A 26,981-nucleotide genomic window follows, 5' to 3' on the forward strand; every position below is an offset into this window, starting at 1 on the left:
TGATGAGATTTTTTATAGATTTCTCAACATTTTAATTATTCCTACCTTCGAGCATAAGTTCGTTATGTTATTTTTTTTTCAATGCCCTTAAGCCTCTTACTTAAAAAAAATATAACACCAAGAATGAATCTTTTTCTTATCCTACCTAACCTATAAAATTACCCATAAAACGTGTGTTAACATCTCGTATACGTGAACTATACACCATCGCTGTAACTTATTCAAATATCCTTCAAAACTGGTTTCGAAGAAAAATGAAAACAAAATTGATTTTTTTTTTTAAATTTTATTCGAACTAAATATTTACATCATTTACAAAATTAGACATATTTACAATCTATATTTGGCATTTAAAGGACATCACAAAATAGTTTTCTTTAATATATATACACATTGTACATAAAAAATATTTTACAAAATTTATTCATATCATACAGTTTATTATATAATTCGGATCGTCCTAGATTAAATCATTTGTACAATAATTTGTGGATGGTTACAAATTAAAATCAGGTATTGAATCAATATTTAACTTCTGCTTTCTGCTTTTTATAATATACATATCTACTAAAAATCGCTTTAATCAGATTATAAAATAATTTTGTCTCGAAACGGAATTTATTTTAACAAGGTTTTATTAGTTTCACCTGTATTAACTGTTCAGTCTCGATTTTGCCCTACTTTTAGATTTCAGATTTAAAATTTTGCACACTTGTCAGGACTATACTGATTCGCCAGGATTCATAAATTTCTTCCTGTATCCTTTGCATAAGGTAAGAAATAGAGAGGCACATAAGCGCGCAGTCCCAGACTTATAAATCGAGATGCAATCATCAACATATCCGCACAAAAAAAATAAAAAATTATAGAAGAGGAAGACCACTTCGAATATCAAATGCAGAAAACGATGGTGGACAATGGAAGAAGCTTACAAACCACGATTGGAATAATGATGAAGACAAAATAGAACCAGGAATCTATAATTCAATAAGTAAATGGGAACAAAAGACGATGTCAGAAGCGGTACCAATACAAGAAAAGGAGAAAAGATGAATGCAGAAACTACAAATTACTGGCCAAGACCATAGAAGGAAGGTTAAGAAAATATGGAGAAAACTTATTCGGAGATTATCAATGCGGGTACAGATCTGGAAGATCAGTTATATTTTCACTATGAGGAAAATACAAAGAATGAAGTAGGAATATAATCTGCCAAATTACTCAATTTTAATAGGTTTTCGGAAAGCTTATTAAACTGTCAATAGAAATTATTCCAAAACAGTTAATAAGTGTTTCCAAAATCATACTCGAACATAAAAAAACGTAGATAAAAGCAAACCAAAGGATATCAAAATGTTTCCAGACCAAAATAAGATTAAAATAGGGAGATCTGTTATCAACTACGCTGTTCAATATATTATTAGAAAGGATAGTACGTTAAATGGGTTTGTAAAGGGACATTAAAAACAAGGACAATACCACTTCTAAATTTTCAGATCCTTTATAGAAACGGCAGAGACAGTGAATCTACAATTCAACTGAATTAAATCGAGAATTCATGATAATCACAACATTTTTCATATTTTCATGATTCGTTGAGAAGACGATTAATTTAGGGTTTGGTAACTTCAGTCATATTATACACAAGACTATAACTACAACAAAATTCCTCTTAAACTTGAGAAAATAACAAATGCTTACAAATTTTTATTTAAATAAAAGGACAATTTTGACTTTATGTCTTTCAACTGTCACTGGGTTATCACTTTGCAACCTTAAACACTACTAACTCATGTTCGATAAACTCAATATCTAAACTTGAACGTAACAGTGTTCTAGAATTTGTATATATCTTGAAAGCTTCCTTGCAGATTGACTAAAAATAACTTCAGTAATACTTAGTTTCATCTGTGTTAGTTTCACTGAAATAGATGTAAAAAGTATTTCTTAACATCATAAAACAAATACAAAATCACCGTAGTACAGATGTTATCTTAAATTGCTCGATTTGAAATAAAATCAGCAGGGCAATTTTCAAAGCATCGATAGCGTTGTCAAATAGAAGGTAAGTCACGTTTTAAGTATTTCAATTACAAATATTCACTTTTTATTCTCAATCTTATTCAGTTGAGCTCAGTCAAATCCTGTATTGAATTGAATTGATGTTAGATTACATGAATTAACCTAGGACATCCTTAAATACCTAGATACGAAGAAATATTTCATCAGTTACATTAGAATGCAAAAAAATGTTGACATACAAAGAAAGTTTAAAAATGTTTTTGAAATGTACAAACAACCAAATTCATATTTTTTTGATGGTGAGATATTAATATCAAACTAATAACAGTTAAAAAGGATATCGATTAAATTTTATTTTGGAAGATAAAGCAAAAAAAATGAACAGTATTTCTAAAAAAGGTTTGTATTTGTTAACTTTTGAATGCATAAAACGAATCAAAAAATCTTTTATTCCATCTGAGCATACTTCATAATTGAATTAATAATTAAATGAAGTGCTGATCTAGACTATCACAACAGCACTTCCTTTTGGGATGGTTTCAACCAAGTTGTCCAATAAATTTCGTGCAATGTCTATCGCAAATTGTGAAAGAAGGTTTCTAGTTTCCAGTAAAGTTTCTAGTCTTCAATGATTTTTTTTGTAACTGATCAGAAACATGCTCTATGGGATGCAGATCAGATGAATCGGGTGGAAGCATTTTTTATTTCTTCGAAAACTACTGCAGCTCTACGTGATCTCGCATTTCCAATAATCAAAAATAGGGTGTTTAGAGGCTTGAAATTTTTGCAGTATGTTGACTACCACTTGATCCCTATCAACTATTCTGTTATGTATACAATACAATTAACTCATTACAGTTATTAAAATAAATTCTTGCTCAGACTATAATTTTACCTCAACAAAAGTAGTGAATTTCTCGAATAGACCATTGATGCAAGGGTGTCAAAACTGTCCGGCAGTACTAAGTAACGATAATCAATAGCAGTCGATTTTGAGATTTTCGATTTCGGCAACGGTTTCTATTTTCTGGAACACATCCAACAATGTGCGTCCGTTGTAATTCCCCAAAACCTCAAAAATGGTAAAGCCGTTCAATTTGCTTATAGAAGTGAAAATAAGCAATCCTGAATTAAATTCATCACAGATTTAAAAAATCAAATTAGGATTCTTAAAACGCAACACCGAAATAAAACTCATCATTTTTTTCTGTAATAATAGGAAATGTTGATAAATAATTTCAAATAGATCGATATAGATTCGAGTACAGGGCGATTTGGAAATTTGGAAATTTTTCATAAGGTGTATCTTTTCCAAATAACTCTGTTTAACAGTACAAAACATTACATTTTAAAAACAAAACGAAAATAAGGACAATCAATTAAAAAAATATATATAATTTTGGTTGCCTGTGTCAATATGAATAATCCTGTATATTTTAACATATTTTGATGCATATGCTTCTGTTTAATTCGATTTTTTTCTCAATAAATGTTTTCTCCGTTTTTCAAAATATATAAATTTTCCGACAAAACTTCTGTTTTACCAGAAAATGATAAAGCATAAAATCTTCCCATATGGGGCCATACATAAATTACGTCACACGTTAAAGGGGTGGGAGCGGGTTGACGAAGTGTGAATTGTATGAGTAGGTATGGGAGAGGTCCTAAATTTCGTGACTTCACATTGCAAAATCTATTATAATCTAAATATTACAACACGAACTTTAAACTACAATTTTTCGAAAAATCACAAATGTGATCAGCTGTGACAAGGACAGGGGGAGGAGCGAAAAATCATGAAATGAAAATCATGTGACGTAATTTATGCATGACCCCTCTAGTGGAATTTTTGACAATCCTTTTTTAACCGTGAATTGAGTACCAATATAAAGTTTTTTGATTCCAACATCTGTTCAATTTAACTAGACTATAAGTTTTAGATCAAGTGGATTGTATTCCTATGAATTTTATCACAAAAAATTATATACTGCATGCTGTTACATGTTTTTTTCATAGTTTGAAAATATTAGAGATCATTTCCTCCAATTTATAATAAAAAGTACGAACATTCTTGAAGCAACATTAATTTTACATTAGCAATTCAATTGAGTATTGAATAAATTGAAGTAACATAAAAATTCTTTTACATTAATGAACTCAATATTTCCCCGTATAATTTTTGTATCACATATTTTATTAGTCAGTAATAGTTTTTTATTACCAACTCGAACCATGTCTTATTTGAATAATTTAAGGTAATAAACTGACAAAATTTGAGTAGTTTCATCTACAGCAACGTTCTAACAGGAAACTCAAATTGTTTATTAATAATTTTTGATGACTTTTACGTATTATTAAGAAAAATATTTCAAATACATGCATACGTTTTACCTAATTATAAATGATAGGAAAAAGAAAAAAATATAAACGTGGGAAGAGAATTTTTGATAAAGAATTATATAAATTTAGAAATATAAAACAAAAGAATAGCAGCAGTTGATATTTTAGTTTATTAAAATCAGTAATATATGTTCATTAAGATCCAGGACAGTTAAACATATGTCGAGACTTCCACCCACATAATTAAGCATCATTTTTTACGTGTAAAAAGAATTGAAAAACCCGAAGAAAAGTTATGTATGAAGTGATCAAGCTATCTGCAACGTGAGTACCGCGATTTATTAATGTTGATGAAAACCTCACTTTAAAAATTTTAAATTTTCATGAATATGTCGCAGTACGTGCTACTTGGATACATCATACCCTAGAAAAGAAATACAATCAAAATAATGGAACTCATCCGAGGAACGTGCTCCAAAGAAAGCAACCACCTTTTTCAATGCATCAAGTCATGGTTAAGCTGATTTGCTGCCGAAATTATCGACCGCAATTGTTGAAAAATAATAAGCCGAGTTGCATTATGATTTAATGCCTTAATTTTTATATTCATAGGATTTTGCTCGTTTCGATTATTTTCTCCATTTAAATTCGCGTTCACAACATCCTATGACGTCTTAAGCCTAATTGCACGTGTCGTATCAAATCAATTTAAAAAAATGTCTCGGTGAAAAGCGATTTCAGACAAATGAAGAAAGTTATCCACGGATTTCTGTCTCTAAATTTTTTTTACAAAATTAACTATCCTTGGTGTGGCTAAAAGCGTTTCTATCGCATTTCTCAACGGTCTACTCCCAAGGCGGGATGGATAGAGACACCTGGTATGAGTCAAGCGAAAGCACATATGGTGCGTCCCATAGCAAACAACTGCACCAACTAAACAGGCGCGATATCCGGACAATGCATCTAAGACACCATTTCCACGTCAAGGGTAATCATGTATGATCTGGAGTCATGTTGGTGCATGGAGGAGGACGAAACCGCAGACCTCGTTATCTGTGAGCGCCCTATACTCATACGACGCGGTTTAAATAGTTGGGCAAGCTTATTGACATCAAAGGGTTCAAGCCAAAGCGCCTGATCGGCTTCTCAAAGAACATCGGCCTTTGGTAACGTCAAGTGAGATACGATGGGCCTATCTGAAGGCAGATGTGCTCAACGGCCCCTTGGTCGCCCACATTTAACTAAGAACAATGAACACGCATTTTTGTAAATATTCTCAATTGAAAACCCAAAAAATATTAAACAATTACAAAATTCTCCTAATTAGATAACAGTTAAATAAAAAAATGTGATTGTCAAAAAAATTCATAAACGTTTGAGTACTGACGCACATCGTTCGTTTTGGAATCGAAATTTTCTTCCACTATTGCAAAGTAAACTCAATAAGTAGTTTAATAACAAAGAAATTGTAATGTAAACATTTTTTTTTACGTTCGTTATAATATTGTGAAAAAAGTACCATGGCGGTTCATTTTTTCACACTTTTGCGTTAAAAAAAGTGCCGTAACGTGTTATTTTTTAACGCAATTATAAAATTGTTTTTTCAAAATATTGGGCTGTGAACGCTTCTTTCTCATGTCAATTCGTTTCTCCGATAAACTGTCACACTTTTATTTCTTGATATTCGTTCAAGAAAATCCGTTTTGTGTGTAATAAAAAGGAGTGTAGTATTATTATGGAGAGTAATAATGAAGTGAAAGTGTAAACTACACACCAGAAGATTTTGAATCGGGAAATGCAGCGAGTATGAATCTTCTTCCTGAGAATTCCAGGGAACAGTATTTGAAGGAATATAATTCTTTCATGAGGTGACGTATTAAAAAAGGCATAAGCAGTTTCACAGAAAGATTGTTACCATCTTACTCTGAAACTAAATCGAAAATGTGAAGTTTCCAATACTTTGGTCGACTTATTTAAAACTGAAAGACATCCTAATGGTAAATAACGACGCAGATAGTAAATACTCGAAGCTCATTACATATTTGAAAAACAATTGGCTATAGGCTATAGAGCCAAAAAATCGAAAAGATTTTCCCGTGAAGAAATTAATAAATTTCTGCAATCTCCAGACGATCATTATCTCATGCATAAAGTATGACAGCAAAAAATTTTAATGTGAGCTTAAATATTATTTGTACCGTCTTTCAGGAATCGCAGGAGCTCTGCGGGGGGAGGAATTATACAAAATGAAGTGTAACGATATTAATAATACCGGAAATATCTGACAGTATATTAAACTTGGTAAACATTTATAAAAAATATAAATCCGACGACCCACAAATGTTAAAACAGATAATTTCTTCTATATTTTGGAGTTATAAAAAATAATTCCATCAAATTTTTTGTTAATGGTTTCTTATTAGTATCATTGTCATAGTTAAAAAGAATTTGGAAAAATTTTGGGGCTTCGATTCCAAAAAGAATGCTGCGCGTCGTCGTTCAAACGTAAAGATTATGAATTTTGTTTTTTTTTTGGATTATAAGAAACACTTACATCACAACATTTCGTTAAAAGGTTCCTTATTAAGGATCCTTCGTGATAGTAAAAGTAAATTTTGCGGCTTCGATTTTTAAAAGAACGATGCGCGTCAGCACTCAAACGTTTGAGTTTTTTTCGACGTTATGAAAAACACAATTTTTGATAAAATGTTTTCTAATCAGGTGAATCTTGTAATAGTTAAATAATTTATTTTTATTTTTTAGTTCTTCCGTTTAGAATCAGAAAATATGTAAAAAACGGGTATGTAAAAAACATATGTTAACGAATGTAATCTTCAATTTTTGTTAGTACAATTATGTAGTCTATTATAATATCTCCTCTAATAACATTTTTTTTAAAGTTCAGTTTATGTTATAGAAAAAATATTGGTAGCAGAAATCCGTTGATAACTTCACATAACTATCTTTATTTGAGTTTGAATCAATTTATGGAACGATATTTTCAAGTTCCTCCAATTGCCCTACGGTCAAGAAGTGTAAATACAGTTCTAATTATGAGATGATTGCCGATAAAATAACTGATTCAAACATGTAATTCTTTTGTATCAACCATTACTCAGCTTTAAATCGAGTACCGGTTGTTTTAATTTTAATTATTTCCTGTATTTTAGGAAATCTGTCAAGGTATTGATTTATATTATTGTATACGAACGTGAATTGCAACAATAATGTCCATTAGAGCAAACATGTTATTTAATAGGTTCGTTCGCATTCATCATTTCAATAGAAATGTTACGTTTCGATTTTGCGGTATATGGTTATTTTAAATATTCTTGCAGCCATACAAAATGGCCGAACACGTTCGGTGTTGTGTTCACGACGATTATCGTAACCGATTATCAGTACCTCACTTGAGGATTATACTTTAAAAAAAACATGGACTACGGATTTTAGTCGTTTACAATAGACTATAAGGAAAGAAAAAATACAATAAAGAAATGACTCCGAGAGGTTGGCCCCTCACTTTAGAGTTATAAAAAATTTTAATGTTCTTCCAGGTTGTTTCAGATTTGTTCTAGTCTGGTACAAAACCGCAGTAGGAAGAGAATTAAACTTTTAACGAAAATAAACAATTTTTGAGCTGCATTTTCAAGGTATTGCGATTTTGGAGATTGTTCTAAGATTGTTCTATGTTGTTTTTATAAGGAACAATTTGTGTGAACAATCTGGTGTTGAGATTAATTAGCAAGTTAGAACTCAAAAGTTCTACTGCGTATCTAGCTAAGGTCTTACTTAATAGTATTTTTCGTATACATTTTGTATACTAATTAACGCATATTACTCTAATTATTACCTGGATTACCTCAACATTAGTATGGCGATGAAATCATAGTTCATGTTAAGGTGCGTCCACGATATTTCTTTGTACCCTATTCTGAAATATTTGAATGATTTATGGACTAGCATAGCCCCATAGTTAAAATTCATTCGAGCAGATGATTTTGAAGGTGTGTTTATAAATCATACTATCATCATATTATTCGAAGTTGTTCTTTTTTTTTAATACAGTCCAGCGAAGTTTATATTTAAATATTTTGCTATATTTGTTATTGGGATTCATTAATCATTTATGTTTATTTGTTTATAAGTAGGAGCTCTATTTGTAAAGTATACATTTGGTTTCATTTTTTCAATATTTTCTCTTTATTTGTATTGAATGATAACTAATTTCTCTATCGCTCCTTTATGCTTATTGCTTACCGCTAGTAAAGCGGTAACATCTGCAAAGGTAGTTAAAGTATCATTTTCTAGTTTAGGCACATCATTAGTGTCCAAGAGGTATAGGACAGGTCTTGAACCACTATCCTGTGGCACTCTCACATTAATTTTCTTACGCTCAGAGTAGGCTTCCTATTGTTTAATTTTGAAACGTCTGTTCCAAAATCTGGCGTTTAAAATGATTTTTTTTCGCTAGTACCACACACTATTATAAACTTTATTCTGTGGTCGACCAGTAGGACCATAGGACAGTTAGGGCAGGTGACTAGAATGCGTTGCGTAGAGTTACTCGAATCCACGCCACCGGATCTCACCAAAGAAATCAATGCGGCCGTTCTTAATTCGTTGCCGGATAAATCTCGTACAAGAAACGAAAAACAGTACGAGCTCTTTATGAAGTGGTGTCACCACAAAGAAGCGAGAAACCCAATGGAAAACGTAGTGCTCGCTTATTTTTCAGAAAAATATAAAATTTGGATAAATTGTACATGGTCTACATTCTCGATTATTAAAAGTACTCTCGCCATAAAACAAGATGTTGGCATCAACAAATATCTAAAACTCATCAATTTCCTGAAGAAACAAAACAAAGGCTACTCTGCGAAAAAATCAAAAACCAGAGAAAATATAATAGAATTCTTGTTACATTCTTATGCGTCGTCTAAAAAATGTTGTGTACGCCGCGGCTGAAATACTAATTTGTTGGACTCGTCTGTTGCTCGTCTCGCTTCGCTCGCCTTGAAATTTTCAGACTCCTCCAACAAAGTAGCACATCCAGGCCTTGGCATATAAATAACTATTGAATATTTGCAAAAAATCTGAGGTATCTGCGATGGTTTTGATCCACTTAATACCAAATCTCAATAGTCCTACTTGTGTAAAGTGAATTTCCATTCGCTCAATCATATATGTCGCTCCGTGTTGGTTTCATGCACTCAGATTCCAAAAGTACAGAGACGCTTTTCGAACACAGTAGAAGACATTCTGTCTCAAGAAGAAACGTGGTTTGAGGAGAAAAAGGAAAATGGAAAGCTCCAGCCTAAAAAAAACGGTTCTTTCCAGTTTGGTGATATACGAGGTCTGGCTATTAAATAACGAGACCGGGCGCTTAGATGGCGCCCTAGACGGGTGGGGTAAAAAACAAATTTTGCGTGCAGGCAATCGTCCAGATACTAATGAGCATCCGCACGATTCTTGATACTGTAAACGCCGATAAAGAAACGGTTATAAAAATTTTACACGAGGAATTACAGATGACAAAAGTCTGATTACTGACCAAAAGCTCTTGTGTCAACGGGTCTGCTCAGATTTCCTTGAAAGGTTAGAAAAACGTATGGAAAGACGTGTGGCGAAGGGAGGGGAGTATATTGAAGTGGAGCATTCGAATGTTGAATAATTTTTATAATAAAACTCTTTTACGTAACCAGTTTCGTTATGTAATAGCCAGACCTCGTAAGATACCGTCGAAAATATCGCAAGAAGTTTCATCTAAACCACATAATTTCTACACCAAAACTGCTTGAAAATTATATTCATACGCAGACGGTTTTCAATAGATAAAAAATTACCAAAAAAAAAAATAAGAAACGGTAATTACTTTTTCATATATCCATGTCTAGACGCTCTCTAATAATATTGTACAGTCATCGTGGTTTGAAAGCTGCATTAGACCATGTAAAGTTTGAAAATTTGTCACGGTTCGTTATAAGAATTGATGGGTAATGTACTAGTCAGCAATTAGTTTTTTTTATTGAGGTCTATATTATAAATATTGGTGGTTTTACGCTTTTCTATTTATACACACCGGAGATGTAACAGACACCAAATAATTTTGTAGGTTTACATACGTGTAGAATCCTAAGTAGAAAAAGAGAAATAATCAAGAGCATTTAGGAGGGGGAACTATCTTAAAAAGAATTAAAATAACTGGATATAAGCAGTTAAACAAAAAGTAAGATTTGGAAACCAGTGATGGAAATAAGAAAAGCAGATCCAAAGGTGCAAATCAACTAACAAAGAAATCTCATAAACCTAACAAGATCCTTTAAAGGATGTTGAAAAACATTTTCCTTGTCAAAAGTAAAGCAAATCTACTATCGGAACATTGGGCAAGCTTCAAGCCTAGAATACGTCCTAGGTATTTTGACAAATTTCAAAAATACTGAGTCCTTAAAGTTTTTTATTATGAAATTAGCACACTCGATATAAGGACATAGAGAATTAAACTGAGAGGACTCGAAACACGTGATATATAGTGCGATTCTCGAAAGTTAAGCTGGACACACTGGAAAACGTAGACTCTATGCTTGTTGCAAAAATTACGTGACATTTTTAGGTAAAAGTAATTTCATTGTGCTGTAGCAGTGCAGAATGCTTTTTTGTAACAAATTTACCGATAGTTGGATCAAAAGAAGATGGAGGATACTTCCAGAAAAGGATTCTAACAGCTGAAGACCCGCCCTAAAAAACAACCTGGGTAGCTGACGAACTAAACCTATATCGTTTTTACTCGTCTAAGAATTTTCCCTTTCTAGAGTTTATGAAATATACACGCTCAAAAAGAATGTCAAAATAGAAGAAAAAAGAGCAAAATTTATGTCACTATTTTCAAGAAAAGAAGATAGACAAACACTTCTACTAAACCTATTGACGAAAGAGAGGTTGGTTAAAGTTTAGTAGGATAAGAAGGATTTTGTAAGGAATGGTGTTTGTTAGAGTGGTATTCTCTTATATAGGATTAGCTATTCTGCAGTGCTGGGGCTGTAGTGGTTTCGTTGAGATGTATATGCCTAACTATTTAAAAAAAAAGATTTTGATTAGAAAAAAACGAAAACTAAGCTCGTAAGCAAAAACGGCTCTTATCGGTTTGGGTTTTTTTTATTTTTGAGGGGTTGTATTTATTTTTTTGGAGCGGGTACAGCTGCGGCTGCATTATTCCATATCGTCGGCCATTTGGCTGGAGAACCGGTTTGCCAGGTTGCAGGGAAACCTGCAACACCGACGACCTATTGACGAAGGTCGAAGAGAAATCGGTAAAGAAAAGCGACGACCCCACTGGATTAGATGGGTGTGGTGGTAAGAAGCTCTCCCCATAATGCGTCGGTCTCTAAGCAGTCCAATCTGGAAAATTCAGGTTTATGCTGGTGTATAAGATTATTTGATGAAAATGATTCTAAGTAAACTTCGATTTATCATATAATTTGTGGTATCATTTAAAATGTCTTCATTAATAATTTATATTTATTAGTGCAATGTCACTTTCACATAAAATTAAACTGAATTTGTAAGACTTTCTCTGCTGTCTCTAGAAGAGTTTTTTTTGCATTCTGAATATCTATTTCGATCTCAAAAAACTTGTACACTATTTTAAGGAATAGAATATCGAAAGCAATCACCTTAAGCTTCGTTTCCTAATATTATTTTGATAATATCTTAGATTTGAATTTTTGGTCCAGAATAAAATTATACGTTCTAGATAGATCTTCAATATTGATAAACAAATTGACTTTGAAATAACTCTCAAAAGTATTTTTCTTATAGATATTTTCTTCATATTGTGCTTAAAAGAGCTTTCTTAAGGTATTGAATACTTGATGTAATAGATATTGATAAACCCTAATTTATAATGCAAAACTAAGTAAGTTAATTCGGTCTTCTATAACCATAAGCTGTACAGAACAAAAAAAATGTTTGGATGAGCCAAAAGCCTAAGTTAACATAGCCGTATTATTAAAAATATTTCCTATAAGTACTTATTTGGCTCCCGATACATTTCACCGAATATACGATTGTAGGTTTTTCCATTTATTGATAATAATTAGTTTCACAAGTCATGTACAAAACCGTGCTAAGTAAACAGAACGATTTGCAGCTTTACCAGACATCACTAAGCTTCAGCCAGTAAACAGTTTGAAAGCATTTTAAAAAGTCTGGACATACAAAAAAACTGGATGGTTTGGGCTTCAAATAAGTTGTCTACATGAAATTTAATATCGAAATTCGCGATACTTCTTTTAAACGCTGTCAAATGGAAATATTTCTCAATTGATTAATTATGAGAAATGGAAAGTTTGAGATCAAACGAGCTTGGTCGAAGCATGCTGAAGAGATGCAAAGCCTGGATTCACGGTAAATAAAGTGATGTTGTGCCCGTTGCGGGACTGGGTGAAAATTATCGAATATGAAATCCTGAATCCTACTCAAATGGTTGTTTCATTAGAATACTATCAACTATTGACTAGAAGATAGAAGGAAATTCAAATAAAACGATATAAATTTACCACTATAACATTAAGGTTCGTTTTAAATTTGAAATTCGCCAAGGATTAATAAACGGAAGCTTATGATTCTTGGATTTTTTTAAATTAAAATTTGATTGAATTGAATTTTTGTGTTGAAATTCGCCAAAAATGACATGTCCCACAAACAACATCTACTAAGAACTCTAAAGAATGAGCTAATTTGAATAATTATAAGATAAAATTCCATTTCTTTTTTTTTTAAGAACATTTACCTGAGAATTGAAAGTTTTATTTTCAAATCGGCTAGACAGAAACCATTAAGTAAAGTGTTTATTTCTGTATTTTGGTAGTTTATATTTCACAATTATCAAAAAAGTCATTATTCATATTTTGAAACACATCTAATAATAATACATATTCATATAATTATGAAAGACTAGATAAAAACATTGCTTTAGACGAAACATTATTATCCACATTTTTAAATAAATAAATAAATAAATAAAAACAAATACACCTTCAAGAACGCAGTACCAATTGGAATTATAAAAATATTTATATGGCAAACGATATATAGTACTGATTCCTTGAATGATATTCCAATAAATTAAAGATGTCACGGTACTTCTTCGATAGTACCCGCATCCGACGATCGATACACAGTACCGTACCGGCGGCGGCAGGTAACCGCTTACGTTATGTCTTTGTCTAAAGATATCAATAAATTTCGTTGTATCCAAGGGATTCCGTAGATCTACTTCAGAAACTATACGGGGTAAAACCACTCCAAAAGTATCAAGATGCCAATCGGCCCTCGATTAATATGTTTATAAATATACTAAACGTATTTATTAATAGGTTATTCCAAAAATTTGCGTTTGCTAACTTGAGTAAATTCATTCAAAATTAGATGGTGATACCAACTAAATTTGCATTATTGAAAACGAAGGTCTTTTTACCTTCGGTTTCTTAATAATACAAATTATAAAATCACGTGAAGGCTAGTGGATAACAACATTTTAACAACGGACAAATATAGAAAAACGTAGTTCAGTTTTCTCAGACAATGCCTTCAATATTTAAGCCCATAAAAGTAACAATAAATGATCAGTTACTTGAAATACCGTCACTAAGATTCTGAGATTTTGACCATTTATTGATACAAGATGGCATCATACGAGAATGGTCCAAAAAGTACCTAGCCTGACCTAGAGATGGCGATAGTTATTTGAAAAATACCACTGTATTAAAAAGTACACAATCTATACAGCAAATGTTTCAAGTTTGAACATGCCACATTGTTTAGTATTTGTTTGGCAGCCATAAATCGTAAACATCGCATTTTAACTGAAAATTTGGACAGGAGAAAGCATGACAAGACATGATAGATACCGCGTTTGCTATGGAACGTGGATCAATCACTTCGCACCCGGAACAAAAAAACCAAGGAATGAAAACGCCTTTCCATCTGAAGGCAAGGTGGTTATGTGAACTTTTTGCAATATTTCAGCGAAGAAATCAAGCAAAAAAGGCCGCATTTGGCTAAGAAGAAAGTGTTGATCCGTCAAGATCACCAGCTCACATATCCTTTATTGAAATAGCCAAAATTGATAAATTATGCCCCATCGGATTATTTTCTGTTTTCAGACTTGAGAAAACGGCTCGGTGGTCAAAGATTTTCCAACAATGAAGATGTGATGTCGGCAGTTTATGGCTATTTTGAGGAACTTGTTGATTCTTATTATAAAAGAGATATCGTATATGATAAATATATTTTTTTTCTATATTTTTATGTTTTCTTTGTTGGGTAAGGTACTTCTAGAACCATCCCTACACAATTGAAGCGTCATAACCTCAAGTAAACGCAAATTATTGAAATAACCTACAAAATTTTACTGAATATTGTATATGCTATAATGTAGTGACAAAATGATATCGGAATCCACAATAAATACCAAGAACATGCCCGTAATCTTGATCATTAAAAGTATGTAAATACATTTTAAAAATTTTGGTTTACAAAAGTCCCCAAAATTACGAGCACATGTAATGTTAAATAGTTCTAAATATATCCATAAAATAATTTTTTCAGTATCATAACATCTTCTAATCAATTGTGGTAAATTCAAAATAAAGTTTGCATACTTAACCATAACCCTATCTAATAGTCTGATTTAAATATTTCGTGTGAATACAGTTACAGATACAGTAAAAATATGAGGCATTACAGTCCAATAGAATGAGGATTTAAATTTTCATCTGAAATATGATTCAATGTTATGACATGTTTGGAAATTTAGAAGATAGAACATAGCTAAATATACCCTTAAAATAGTTAAATCGCAATAGTTTAAACCATTGAATTAGTGGCTCTTTTAATACGAGAAAGAGGCATGTCAGTTGGCAATTAAATATTGCTGTACAAGGTTCGCTTGCTGTACGATTTATCCAAAGTTGTGACCATTTTCTGCTGACTAGTACCCGAAATCTATAACCGGTAAAAATAGTAAATTAATATATGCAGAAATTATAGTAATACCAGCAGATAAAAAAATCTGAGAATGGAAATAATCGGTTTTTCAATAGAGACTTGACAATTTTGAATTTATTTTCTGAACGCACCCTTTCACTTAACATCGAAATGTCACTGTCAGTTTATTCAGTAGACATTTCATCATGGTGAAGTACACGAACGAACAACATCTGCAAATCTTAAAAATTTACTACTGTAAAAATCCCAATCTGTAGCTCAAAAGGATAGAAAGATTTTAAAGCACTAGTTTCAAACATAAAACTGGGATCTGTACTGCAGTTTATATTCACTATGTGTTACTGAGTTTACCTTGAGTCTCTGAAGACGATAACTTATCGGTTAGACAATGTAATTGTGAGAGTTGGTGTAGTTATCGTGAAAACAGTGTGTTTAGTATGAATATCAGCAACGCCTCCAGAAATTCCAACTTACACTATTTGTTAACCCTAGAAACTATTCGACAAAATTTTTAAGTTACTTCGACATTTTTTAGGCTGGATATTGATGGCTAAAAACTTTTTTGTGGCTAAATTGGAAAACCAATTTTTTTGGTAACTGATAGGCATCGAGTTTCGATCAACCAAAAGCAAATATATTTGCAGAACATTTAGCACACACTTTCACAGCTACCGAAGGACTACTCCAATGGAAATATCCACGATGATTAAAGTAGATATCAACCCGAAGAAAGCTCCTGTATTTGACTTAATAACCGGAGAAATACTGGAACATTTACCAAAGAAAGCTATAATAATCCAATTAACGCATATTATAAACGACGTGAGTATGTATCTACCTTGTAAAAAGCAGCTGATTCCCAAACCAGGAAAACCACCAAACGTAGTATCTTCATATAGCTATTTGAGAAAATATTAGTGAAAATACAGTGAAAAAACACAGGATAACCAATACTAGTGAAAAGATTCTTTTTTCACATCTGTTTGGCTCCACTATAGACCAGGTACACAGGATAACCGATGTCATAGAAAAATCATTAGAAAAGAAGGTGTATTCCTTCTTAGACGTAGTTTGACAAAGTTTGGCAGAATGAGCTTAAACACAAACAGAACAAACTCTTGCCTAACCAATATGCAAAACTGTTAGAGTCCTATATAAGAAAACGAAACTTCAGAATAAAGTAAGAAGATGCTTACTCAAAATTAAAGGAATCCTCGCGGTTGTACCACAAGGTAGTGTTCTTGGGCTGTCTTTTACCTCTTATACACTATACTTCTCAAACACTAGTGACATTGCCTAATTAGAAAACAACACTATTGCAGATGACACAGCTATTTTAACTGTAGACCACAGCTACGAAGAACTAGCAATCAACCTAAAGACATCAATTAATAAAATCAATTATTGGACCAAAAAATAGAGAATAAGCTTAAATTTATGATGAAATTTAAATTTCACAAATAAAAAGGAGCAATATGTATTAATAAAAAAGACAACAACAAACGTATCCCAAATGCTAATACAACAAAATATATAAAATATATAGATGCGAAATTAAGCTGGAAACGTCACATTAAAAATAAACGAGAAGAACTAGATATTAGATACAAGAGAATGTATTGGTTGCTGAGAAGACAATCCACTCTTGTTAATTTATAATAAATCACATGTATATAAACAAATCCTGAAAATAGTAAGGACCTACGAGATCCAATTATGGGGATTTGCCAGTGAAGCTAACACCCCATAATCCAGATATTCCGAAATAAAGTGCTAAGAAGTATCGTTGACGCACACTGGTACTTTCGAAAGGGACCTGGAGAGAAACACTGTACCACTAAGTACCTAGTGTAAAAGTTGTTAATGTTAATAATAAGAGTTTTTTCTTCTTTTTTCTTCCTCTTTCAATAGGACCAGGTCCTGTTCAATCCTGTACGTTTGGCCCTATTCCTGGATCTTCCTGAGAAGTTGAACTCCAGCTCTCGTACCAACTCTGCGTGTGTTGGGACTAAAACTGAGTTTTAGCTCACTTTGCCCCTCTGTCTTCTGGCATTCTTCCTACGGAATCTTTTTCTTGCCCTGACCACATCCTGTACGCCCAATAATTTTAGTTATAATAACTGATGGCGTTAATAGTAATTCAGGGTAGAATCCAATTGTTCATTGATCGTGATAGTGATCAGATTACATTCCAGAAAGTTTCGATCAGTTTTCTTATAATATTTTCCCATTTTGCACCATCAGTTTTCTCACATATTCCATTTATATTATATCTATAATATAATAAATTAAATTAAATCATATTCAGTATGCATGAATCTCTGAGATGATATGACGCTGGAATAGTATAAAAAGTCTAATTAAATCCAAGATTTAGAAGTATGAAACTGATCAAATCAATCTACGGATTTCAAATGATAAGTACAACCGTGTTCAAGTGAGGCGTTTTCGCACTAGCAATAAATAATAGGCAATAGATAGATAATTACCCAAGAAACAACTAAACAATCAACAGTTAGTAAATAATAATCACACAATTATTGAGTTTAACTTTTTTCACTATTTTATACCACGATTGTATTGCGAACATATAACCTTCAATTTTAGTTACTCGCGAATGATATAAGACACTATTTTTTGTGCAAAAACGTTCTGTCTTGTGAACAGGATTTAAGAGGAAGGTTGAGCTGTTTTTTTCAAAAATAATAATAAACATTTTGTGTTTTAACATCGGAAGAAATTAATTAATTTCTTTTGAGTTCATGCGTTTATTTTAACAGATATACAGGGTTGAACAAACGAAAACAGTGACTAGTTGAGTTCGTTTAGAACATTTTTAAATGAATTTGTTGTAGCGAGAAATATTACCGTGAGTATAAATATTGATATCATCGAAATTTACTGCTCCTTGCCAATTATCTCACCGTAAATATTGAAAAGTGATAGACTGACTCGAGTGAAGTTATCCACGGATTTCTACTGCGAATATTTTTTTAGAAAATAAACTGTACATCTACAAAAACTGTTGATAGAGGAGACATAAATACGCACGGCTCTTTTATCAAATTAAGAAATGAAAAATAATATTTAGTCCCCGTATAAAATTCGGTAACCATCTAACAAACCGTCAGTCCACGTGGACACACCATCTCCACTCCACGCCTATGGTATATCAAACAAAATTATCGGCAAGGTTTTTTATAATCTACAATTGATATTAGAAGAAGTACACCCATTTCACGATTCTGATCGAAAGAAAAATATTTAACTATTTTAGGTTCACCTAATTAGAAAACAATTAACCACTGATAGGGTGTCTCCGGAAGGAGTGGTCAGTCCTTAGTCTCTCAAATTTTGTAAAGGGAAACATATATTTGCCAAAAAAAATGCTTTTACGTAAATTACGAGACGAAGCTGTTTAATTGTCAATAAATACCTCCCGACAAACTAAAATATTGGGATTCTTTGAATAAATATTATAGATGAATATACATTTAAAATTTCACTATACTATTTTCATTCCATTAAATATACCTCTGTTCTATAATACGAACGCTTCAAGAATCCGAACGAGGGTTAATTTTCGGAGTTCGGATTAAAGAAGTTTTGTTTTACTTTGACGAAATAGACTTGAAACATTGATCAACACCTTCCTTTTCATCATGAAATGGAAGTTCGAGTCTCCTCTAGAATTAGCCACCACAGAGCAGAATAAAGCCCGATCACTACCACGAATGTTTTCAAATTTCAACGAGATAAATTTATTGCTAGGCAAGGGTAGTTGTTTGAAGATTATTTGAAGTTCTATTATCTTTTTATTTTGTTTTTAAGTAAATAATTAACCATATATTTTAATAACACTTTGTATCTATAGGAACGCAGTTGCATGTCGCTTCAATCTATTTTTTACGATAAAATTTAATACTAATAGACATATACTTTTTTGGTGATTTTACGGCATTGAGATTTTTGAAAATCAGGTTATGATTCTAGCTGCTCATTGTAGTCTTTTTGAATATGTTTCTCTCCTGTGCTACTATTGAAGTTTTGTATTTATTTAAAATTGAGTGAAAGAAAGGCGGAAGTTGAAACGGCAATGAATGCAATGGTTTTATTTCATGAGTTCGATCATATTCTAATGATTATTAGCCTTGACCGACTAATACCTTGTACACAGAAAACACATTGAAATAATAATTCAGCCTCATGGCAACGACTCAATTTTTAAGGCGATTATTCAAGACCATATCGCGGAAAGAGATAAATAAAGAATACTTTGAGAGCTCGCTGGACATTAATACCATTGAACATGTATGGGATTATATGACAATAATATACAATGAAAAAAATCTTCCTGTAACTATTTGATTTCAAATTGTTGGGGGAAAGGAAAGGATCAAAATTTATATGCTCAACAATTTTTTTAACAATATTAATATCAATAATATCAATTAATTTCTTATTTCTTAGACCATCTAATATGTTTATGTTTTTAAATCTTCTTGATTTTATGTCGCTTCTATTTCAAAGTTCTTCAAATCTTAATCAAAATATGATATTGACACTGACAATTTGCGTATTTATATTGATCAACAGATCACCTTTGTCATGAATATCAAATAAGAATAAAATCATTGCTATCACATAGGGCAGACATCTCAGTATTTAGAAAATAGATTAAGAAGTCATCTATACGATAAAAAAAGTAAAAATGCATTAACGAACCGTGAAATATCAAAAAAAAAAACATAAATTCAATTATAATGATTCGGAAGTTCTTGAAACAGAATGTAATACAAGAAAAAGAGAATATTTAGAAATGGTTCACATTCATTAGAACATAAGAACGAAAAAGCTTTAAATGATAAAAAATAATGTAAGTAAAATTTACAGCTCTATTTTGTGAATTCTAATTAAACTACAAATCATTTATTTGATCACTGCTATATATTTGAAATGTAAAGACTAGGGAAAAATCACTTTTTCTTATCAAAAAAAAAATCTAGTTTGATTTTATTCTTATTTTGATATTTATGATGGAGGTGATTTATTGATTAATATAAATACGCAAATTGTCAGTGTCATATTTTGATAAAGACTCAAAGAAAAGTCGAAACGTCAATTTTATCTATGTAGAAGAGACCTAAAATCAAGAGGATTTAAAATCATAAACGTATCAATTGATTAGGGTGTAGGGACAAAAAAATCCCTACAAACTGTCAATATCATTACTTGCCATGTACTCTATGAAGCAATGGTTACCAGACAATAATTACATACATTTTGGTAATTGTATATATATTTTTTTAGTATTTTGGCCGCAGAAACGCGTGTGTGAAGTTATAGCCTCATGTTAGCCTCTCATAGATTGAAAGGATTTCTTATAGCGTCCAGCATAGTTCTAGAGTTCCTTTTTATCGATATTTCTGCAGTATTAAATATAGAAAACAACATTTCAAAAAATGAGACGCTAACTTCAGGTCGTTAGCGTGAAACTGAAAAATCAAACACCGAAAAATTCTCTAAGTTCATGAATCAAACTCCATAAAATGATTTCTACTAACAAAAAAGAGTAGTAGTACTGAAAAACTACGATGATCATAAAAATTTTCAGTTTCATCAAAATAAAGTCTATATTATGATGGTCAAAGAGCCCTTAAACCAGAAAAACAGAAAAAAACGGTCGAATTCACCGAAAAGTATCACAAAAAACTGATGCAAACAAATGAAACTGAACAATAATGAGACATTACCGTGCTCGAAAGAGTTCTGGCTTACACGAGGGTTCTAAGCAATGAGTAGAAATCCTCTGTGTAGAGTTCAGAAAAGATCTAGTTTCTATTGCTGTTGAGAATATTTTCAGCAATTAGAAAGAACGAAAAATCGTTACGGCAGTGAGACGCTTTAGTATTATGACGAGTTCTGGTTCTACGAGAGTTATAAGCGATGAGTAGAGATCCTTTGTGTGAAGTTCAGCAGAGTTCTAACCTCTATTGTCGTTGAAAATATTTTGTGCAATTAGAAAGAACGAAAAATCGTTACCATAATAAAACTGAGTTGAAATTAGTTTTTAGTATAATTTTATATTAAATGCTCACGACATGACCTAAAAAAGTATTATTTTTCGCAATTTTATAATATATTTATACGGTCATATAGGAGGAATTTTTTGAATATTGAATTTTGAATCCTATGAAATTAAAATTTTTCTATTTATACAACTCAAAGCCACCACAAATCTCAATTGATTATTCGAACATAAGTATTCGAAAATATATTAAAATTAGTCTACTTTGGTGTTTCATTGCCACGCTCCCAATAAGAAAACGCATAATATAGCTGGCAACGATTCGTTATAATTCATATATACATTCTTGTTCAGCATAAAAAACTGTACAACATACTAAATTTTCAAGGTCATCGGAGCTGTGAGGGTTAAACGATACTCACATTTTATATAACTGAATACGCACCCAGTCGCTTTTCTTATTTTTGTTTTCAAATGTTGCATTAAATTTTGAAACAGTGAATCTGTCGTTTGCCGGAGTTTGCTCAAAATTTTCTTTATCAATTTTTTTAATACGTAGTTGTAAAATTTTTTATATCACGTTCGATTTAAATACCTATATCAAATTATTATTAATATTCGTAGTATGCAAACTTTAAATTGAAATATTCACACGATAATAATTGGGATTCTCATAGTTTGTACTTTGAACAAATAAGACGATCTCAGTTTTGTATAAAATATGGTAGGTATGTTCATTTTAAACATGATCCTTAGTTCTGTTAATATTTAACGAGTAAATTATATAATACAAATGATTAGAGCATTTAACACACAAGTGAAAATTGTTGTTCCTAATCACCAGCGTTTCAAGATATTTATTTTGGTATATCTTCATAAATAATTAATAGATAATCTACATAATACCTGCAGTGCAAAATAGCTAGTAACAATAGCTAAATATTAGATAATCTAAACTCAAAATAAACCAAAATTTGTTGCTACTTTGTTCTGGCAGGTCTATCTTAAGAGTCAGCTACATGAATTTCTTACTGGTATCCATATAAACCGACAATGGTTACTTGACCAGCGACTTCCATATAGTAATTGAAAAAATTTTAAAAAGGTTTACCCTCAAACCATCTTTCAAGCTTCTCATCTTATTTGACATATTTGAAATTCAATTCATTAAAAGCGCTGAATTTTTATTTTCAATAGTTTCGAGCTCGAAAAACAATTTTTTACAAGCCCTTTGAAACCATCAGGACTTGAATAATTAAAATACTTGTTGCTGTTTTTTAAATAGATTTTCTTTTAGTGTGAGAATACAAAACTGATGAAAACTGTGGAAGAAATGAATAGAAGGATAGAAATCATCACGTATAAAAACCAAATAGGACTTGAATGATCAAAATACTTCATCTTTAGGATTTCTATTATACAAATAGAGTTGCTCTTAGGATACAAATAGGTTTAGACAGCAAGTAGAGCCTAAATCATCGAAATACCTCATCTTTAGGATTGCTGTTAATCAAATAGAGTTGCTCTTAGGATGAGACATTCCTAAAAGTTGACTAAACTGATGAAAACTGCGAAAGAAGTAAATAGAAGAGTATAAATCATAGGTATAGACGTCAACTAGAGCCTAAATCATCAAAATACTGCATTTTTAGGTTTGCTTTTATTCAAATCGAGTTGCACTCTTAGGATGAGACATTCATAGTAAGTTGCCAAAACTGTGAAAGAAATAAATAGAAGAAAGGGTAAAATCATATGTATAAAAACCAAATAGCACTCGAAACATCAAAATACTTCATCTTTAGGATTTCTATTATACAAATAGAGTGGTTCTTAGGATATAAATAGGTTTAGACAGAAAGTAGAGCCTAATTCATCGAAATACCTCATATTTAGGATTGCTGTTAATCAAATAGAGTTGCTCTTAGATAATAAATAAAAGGCTAGAAATCATAGGTATAGACACCAACTAGAACCTCAATAATCACAGTACTGCATCTTTAGGATTGCTGTTATACAAATAGAGTTAACAAAACTAGTGAAAACTGCGATAGAAATAAATAGAAAGGTAGAACTCATAGTTTTACATAGCAAGTACAACTTGAATCATAGAAATGCCTCATTTTTAGGATTGCTATTATACAAATAGATGTAACAAAACTAATCAAAACTGCGATAGAAATAAATAAAATAATAGAGATGATAGCTACAGAAACCTACCAGAATATGAACATCAAAACACTTCATCTTTAGAACTACTGGTATTCAAATAAAGTTGATTTTGAATAAGATATTGGGGAGTTAACAAACCTGAAGAAGGAGTGAATATGATCTGAATCATAGTATTTGTAAAACTTCACAGACATACCACCAATCCGTCGATGGTTTTGCTGAGAAAAATAGCGAAAGAGCATGAGAAATGTAACCACGATTTGAACAAATAGAGTATTTAATAAATTCTGGTTGACTTCTTATTTTAATTGGTTCGAATCATATTTTAGAAATTAAACGTTGGAAAATTGATTAGAACATAGTGAAAAGAATATCTAAAACAACAGAGGAAGAAGAAAAATAATGTTGTGATGACAATAACTAAACGAAATCTTACTGGCAGTCAATATCTATTGCAGCCGAACAATTATTATTCAAAACTGTATTATCAATCAAAGCTGAGTATAATGGAGTCCTGCTGTTTACCAACATACCGTCATGATTATTTACACAACATTAAAAAATATTGACATGGAAACCGATACATTATCTAGACGAGACGTGGTATGGTACCCATAAAGAGTGAATAAAAAAATTGGTACGTGAAAAGATTATGGATTCATTTGAATGTTGTAAGAAATCAAAATATTTTTGTAAGCTCGCAATAACAAAAAATTTAGATACGGTTTGATTCTTCCATGTCTTTTTTAGATAAATTCTTGCGTAAGGCATTAAAATTTTTCAATAATATCAACTTAAAATTTTGTTTCAGTATTAATAAATGTAATATCCACTTAATTATATCTATAAGTATATGCCATAACTTTATTGAAATAATTAGTTGAATTACTAACATTTTTCAGCTTTTACTGATAATTTACTTTATGTAGTTTGAGCTCATATGATTGACTATCAAAAGTTGATTATAGCTTGGATTGAAATAATGACATTCGTTCAGTTTTGTTGATTGTTAATTTTCAACGTTTGCCTATAGTGCTTTCAACTAATTTTGGTTTTTCGTAAAATTATTATTGGTGGAATTAAGAACAATATTTAGAAACTATTAACAGAACTAATTGGAATATGATTTGAAGAAGATAATTGAGAAATCTTAAAATTTAAGTACAAACTTTGAAAATTTAACTGGTATATGAAAAATTAGTAATTTTATACTTTCGCAATCCCTTCGTTTTTTAGCTCTAGAACATCGAAAAATCATCCGATATCGATGAATTTTTTTTAATCGTTGTTTTACGAACATTTTGGAGCAAAAAAATCGAAAAATGTTTGTTTATTCATTTTTTATCTCAATTAAAAATTTCATATGGTTTTCTGACTTTAAATGTTCATAAACACTCTAGAAAATCGAAAAATCATCCTATTTCGATGCATTTGTTTTAAAATTCTTTATTTTTACAACGAATTTATGCGAAAAAATATAGGAAATATCTCACTTGAAGATATTATATGGTTTTATGAATTTAAATGTAGACATTTTCATGAACATTTAAAGCTCTGAAACCAATATGATTTTTTTTATTTCCATAATTTTTTTCGTAAATCCGTAAAGATTTATAAAATCATTCATCGAAATCGGATGATTTTTCGATTTTCTAGAGCCAAAAAACGAAGTGATCGCCAAAGTATAAATTACCGAAAATTTTTTTATAAAAACCTATTTTTGTCATATTGTTCAACTAACTATTGGAAAAATTAGACTCACATTTGGAAATTTGATTGGAGACTTTCTCTATTCGTTCGTTTAGAATTTTTACACTTTTGTCTGGTATCGTTGGTAAAATATCTTTAACTGTTTCACTGTTCAACTTCTCAAACATACCTCGTAACATGTGTCCAATGTTACCTTTGCTTTTCAACTCTTTGATTTTATCCACTGTTTGTCTTCTAAACAAACACAAATTATCCAAAAGGATGGAATGATAAACTTCGTATTTTTTAAGTAACCTATACCCATGTAAAAGTCCCGACTCGTTGTCCAAAAATAATAATAAATCACTGTTGGCTTTTCTCGCAAGATTATGCGCAGGCGCATCCATAATATTAGCATTCCATTGATAATTGTACAAATTGTTAACTATCCTGTCTAAATTAGCGGTTAAGTAATCGAATATTATCAAATCTGACCATTGAGCTAATTCTATTAAGGTTTTAATTAAATCACCGCTATCTAAGACCTCATTTTTTGTCATATTTATTACGTCGAATTTATTCAAGTGCCGTTCAACTGGTTTGAAGACATTTGGAATGTTGGCAGAATTCAAATTTGATATGAATTGAGTTAAAACAATCGGTCTGTTTGAATTCCATTGAGCCGAAGCTATTTCGTTGCGTAAGTTACGCCACAACGGATCGTTCAAATTTATCACTCTTATAGTACTAGGAGCAAGATTAGGTATGTTCAATATTTTAGCGAGATAAAAACTAAATAATTCTCCCTGTATTTGATCCGTGTTTTGTCTATATCTCACGCAACCTTTCGTGCCATCTTGAAAAGTTATCAATCGATTTTGCATTCTCCCACAACCGTTTTCCATTTTGACAGCTATCGCGTTTTTAACATAATCTTCCCATATTACGTGCTTTTTGTCGTGATATCCTTCTGGTAACGCCCTTTCGATGGTTCGTCCCCAATAAATACCATCTTCAATTAATTGTTCATCACTAGAAGGATCTTTGATATTTTCGACGAAAGACACCGATGGAAACTTGTTTCTAGTATAGTTCATGTAACCGTAACTGTTATTTAGAAAAATTGTTTTTATAACTGAAGTATTAGTAACTAGAGTTTCGTTTAATATAGATTCAGTCTCATTCGCGTTATGCGATTTTATATAAACTAAAGGTATCAAAATTCCTAAAGTAAATCCAACACTAAATGCGAAAGTCACACTTAACAAACAAAAGTTTTTATACACCGATGTATGATTAGGTTTAAACTGTAACGGTTTAATATCACTATCCCATTGTGAAGAGGTTTTAGCACGGAAGTAACCCATTTTCAAGTTTTCAACTTTCTACTGAGCACATCACTACCGGTATAGCACAATAATTATCGTTTCGTCGTTAAAGCGAGCGTTAACGGATTCAACCGATTACAGACGTAACCACTATTCGGATGACTTATTTAGACTGATCGCTACGAGTAACTTCTCGGTTTTAACAATACTGAAGAGAAGAGTAGTGGGAAGAATTACTGACATATTTTAGTAGAAGGAGAAGAATTGACGTTGGTCAGCTTGTCAATGAGTTGGAGAGAGACAAAGTGGCAGCTGTGATGAGAAGGTTGAGAGGAACAGTGACGTAGAGTTGGTGGATATGTAGTAACTTCCAATTTGACCAATAGAGTTACGTT

At 31.5% G+C, this 26,981-nt stretch overlaps 1 protein-coding gene across 1 annotated transcript; it reads right to left on the reverse strand.

Moving 5' to 3' along the window:
• Window positions 1–270: 270 nt before the first annotated feature.
• On the reverse strand, window positions 271–26,754 carry LOC130894349 (extracellular serine/threonine protein kinase four-jointed). The gene has a single exon (XM_057801118.1). It carries the CDS (start codon window positions 26,623–26,625, stop codon window positions 25,306–25,308), a length of 1,320 nt encoding a protein of 439 aa, XP_057657101.1. The 5' UTR covers window positions 26,626–26,754; the 3' UTR covers window positions 271–25,305.
• Window positions 26,755–26,981: the final 227 nt, after the last annotated feature.

This window comes from Diorhabda carinulata, chromosome 5 (genome assembly GCF_026250575.1).
Source record: "Diorhabda carinulata isolate Delta chromosome 5, icDioCari1.1, whole genome shotgun sequence".
NCBI lineage: Eukaryota > Metazoa > Arthropoda > Insecta > Coleoptera > Chrysomelidae > Diorhabda > Diorhabda carinulata.

Bases quoted from the DNA above. Each gene is read 5' to 3' on its own strand.
- LOC130894349 (XM_057801118.1), bottom strand. From the start codon at position 26,625: ATGGGTTACTTCCGTGCTAAAACCTCTTCACAATGGGATAGTGATATT.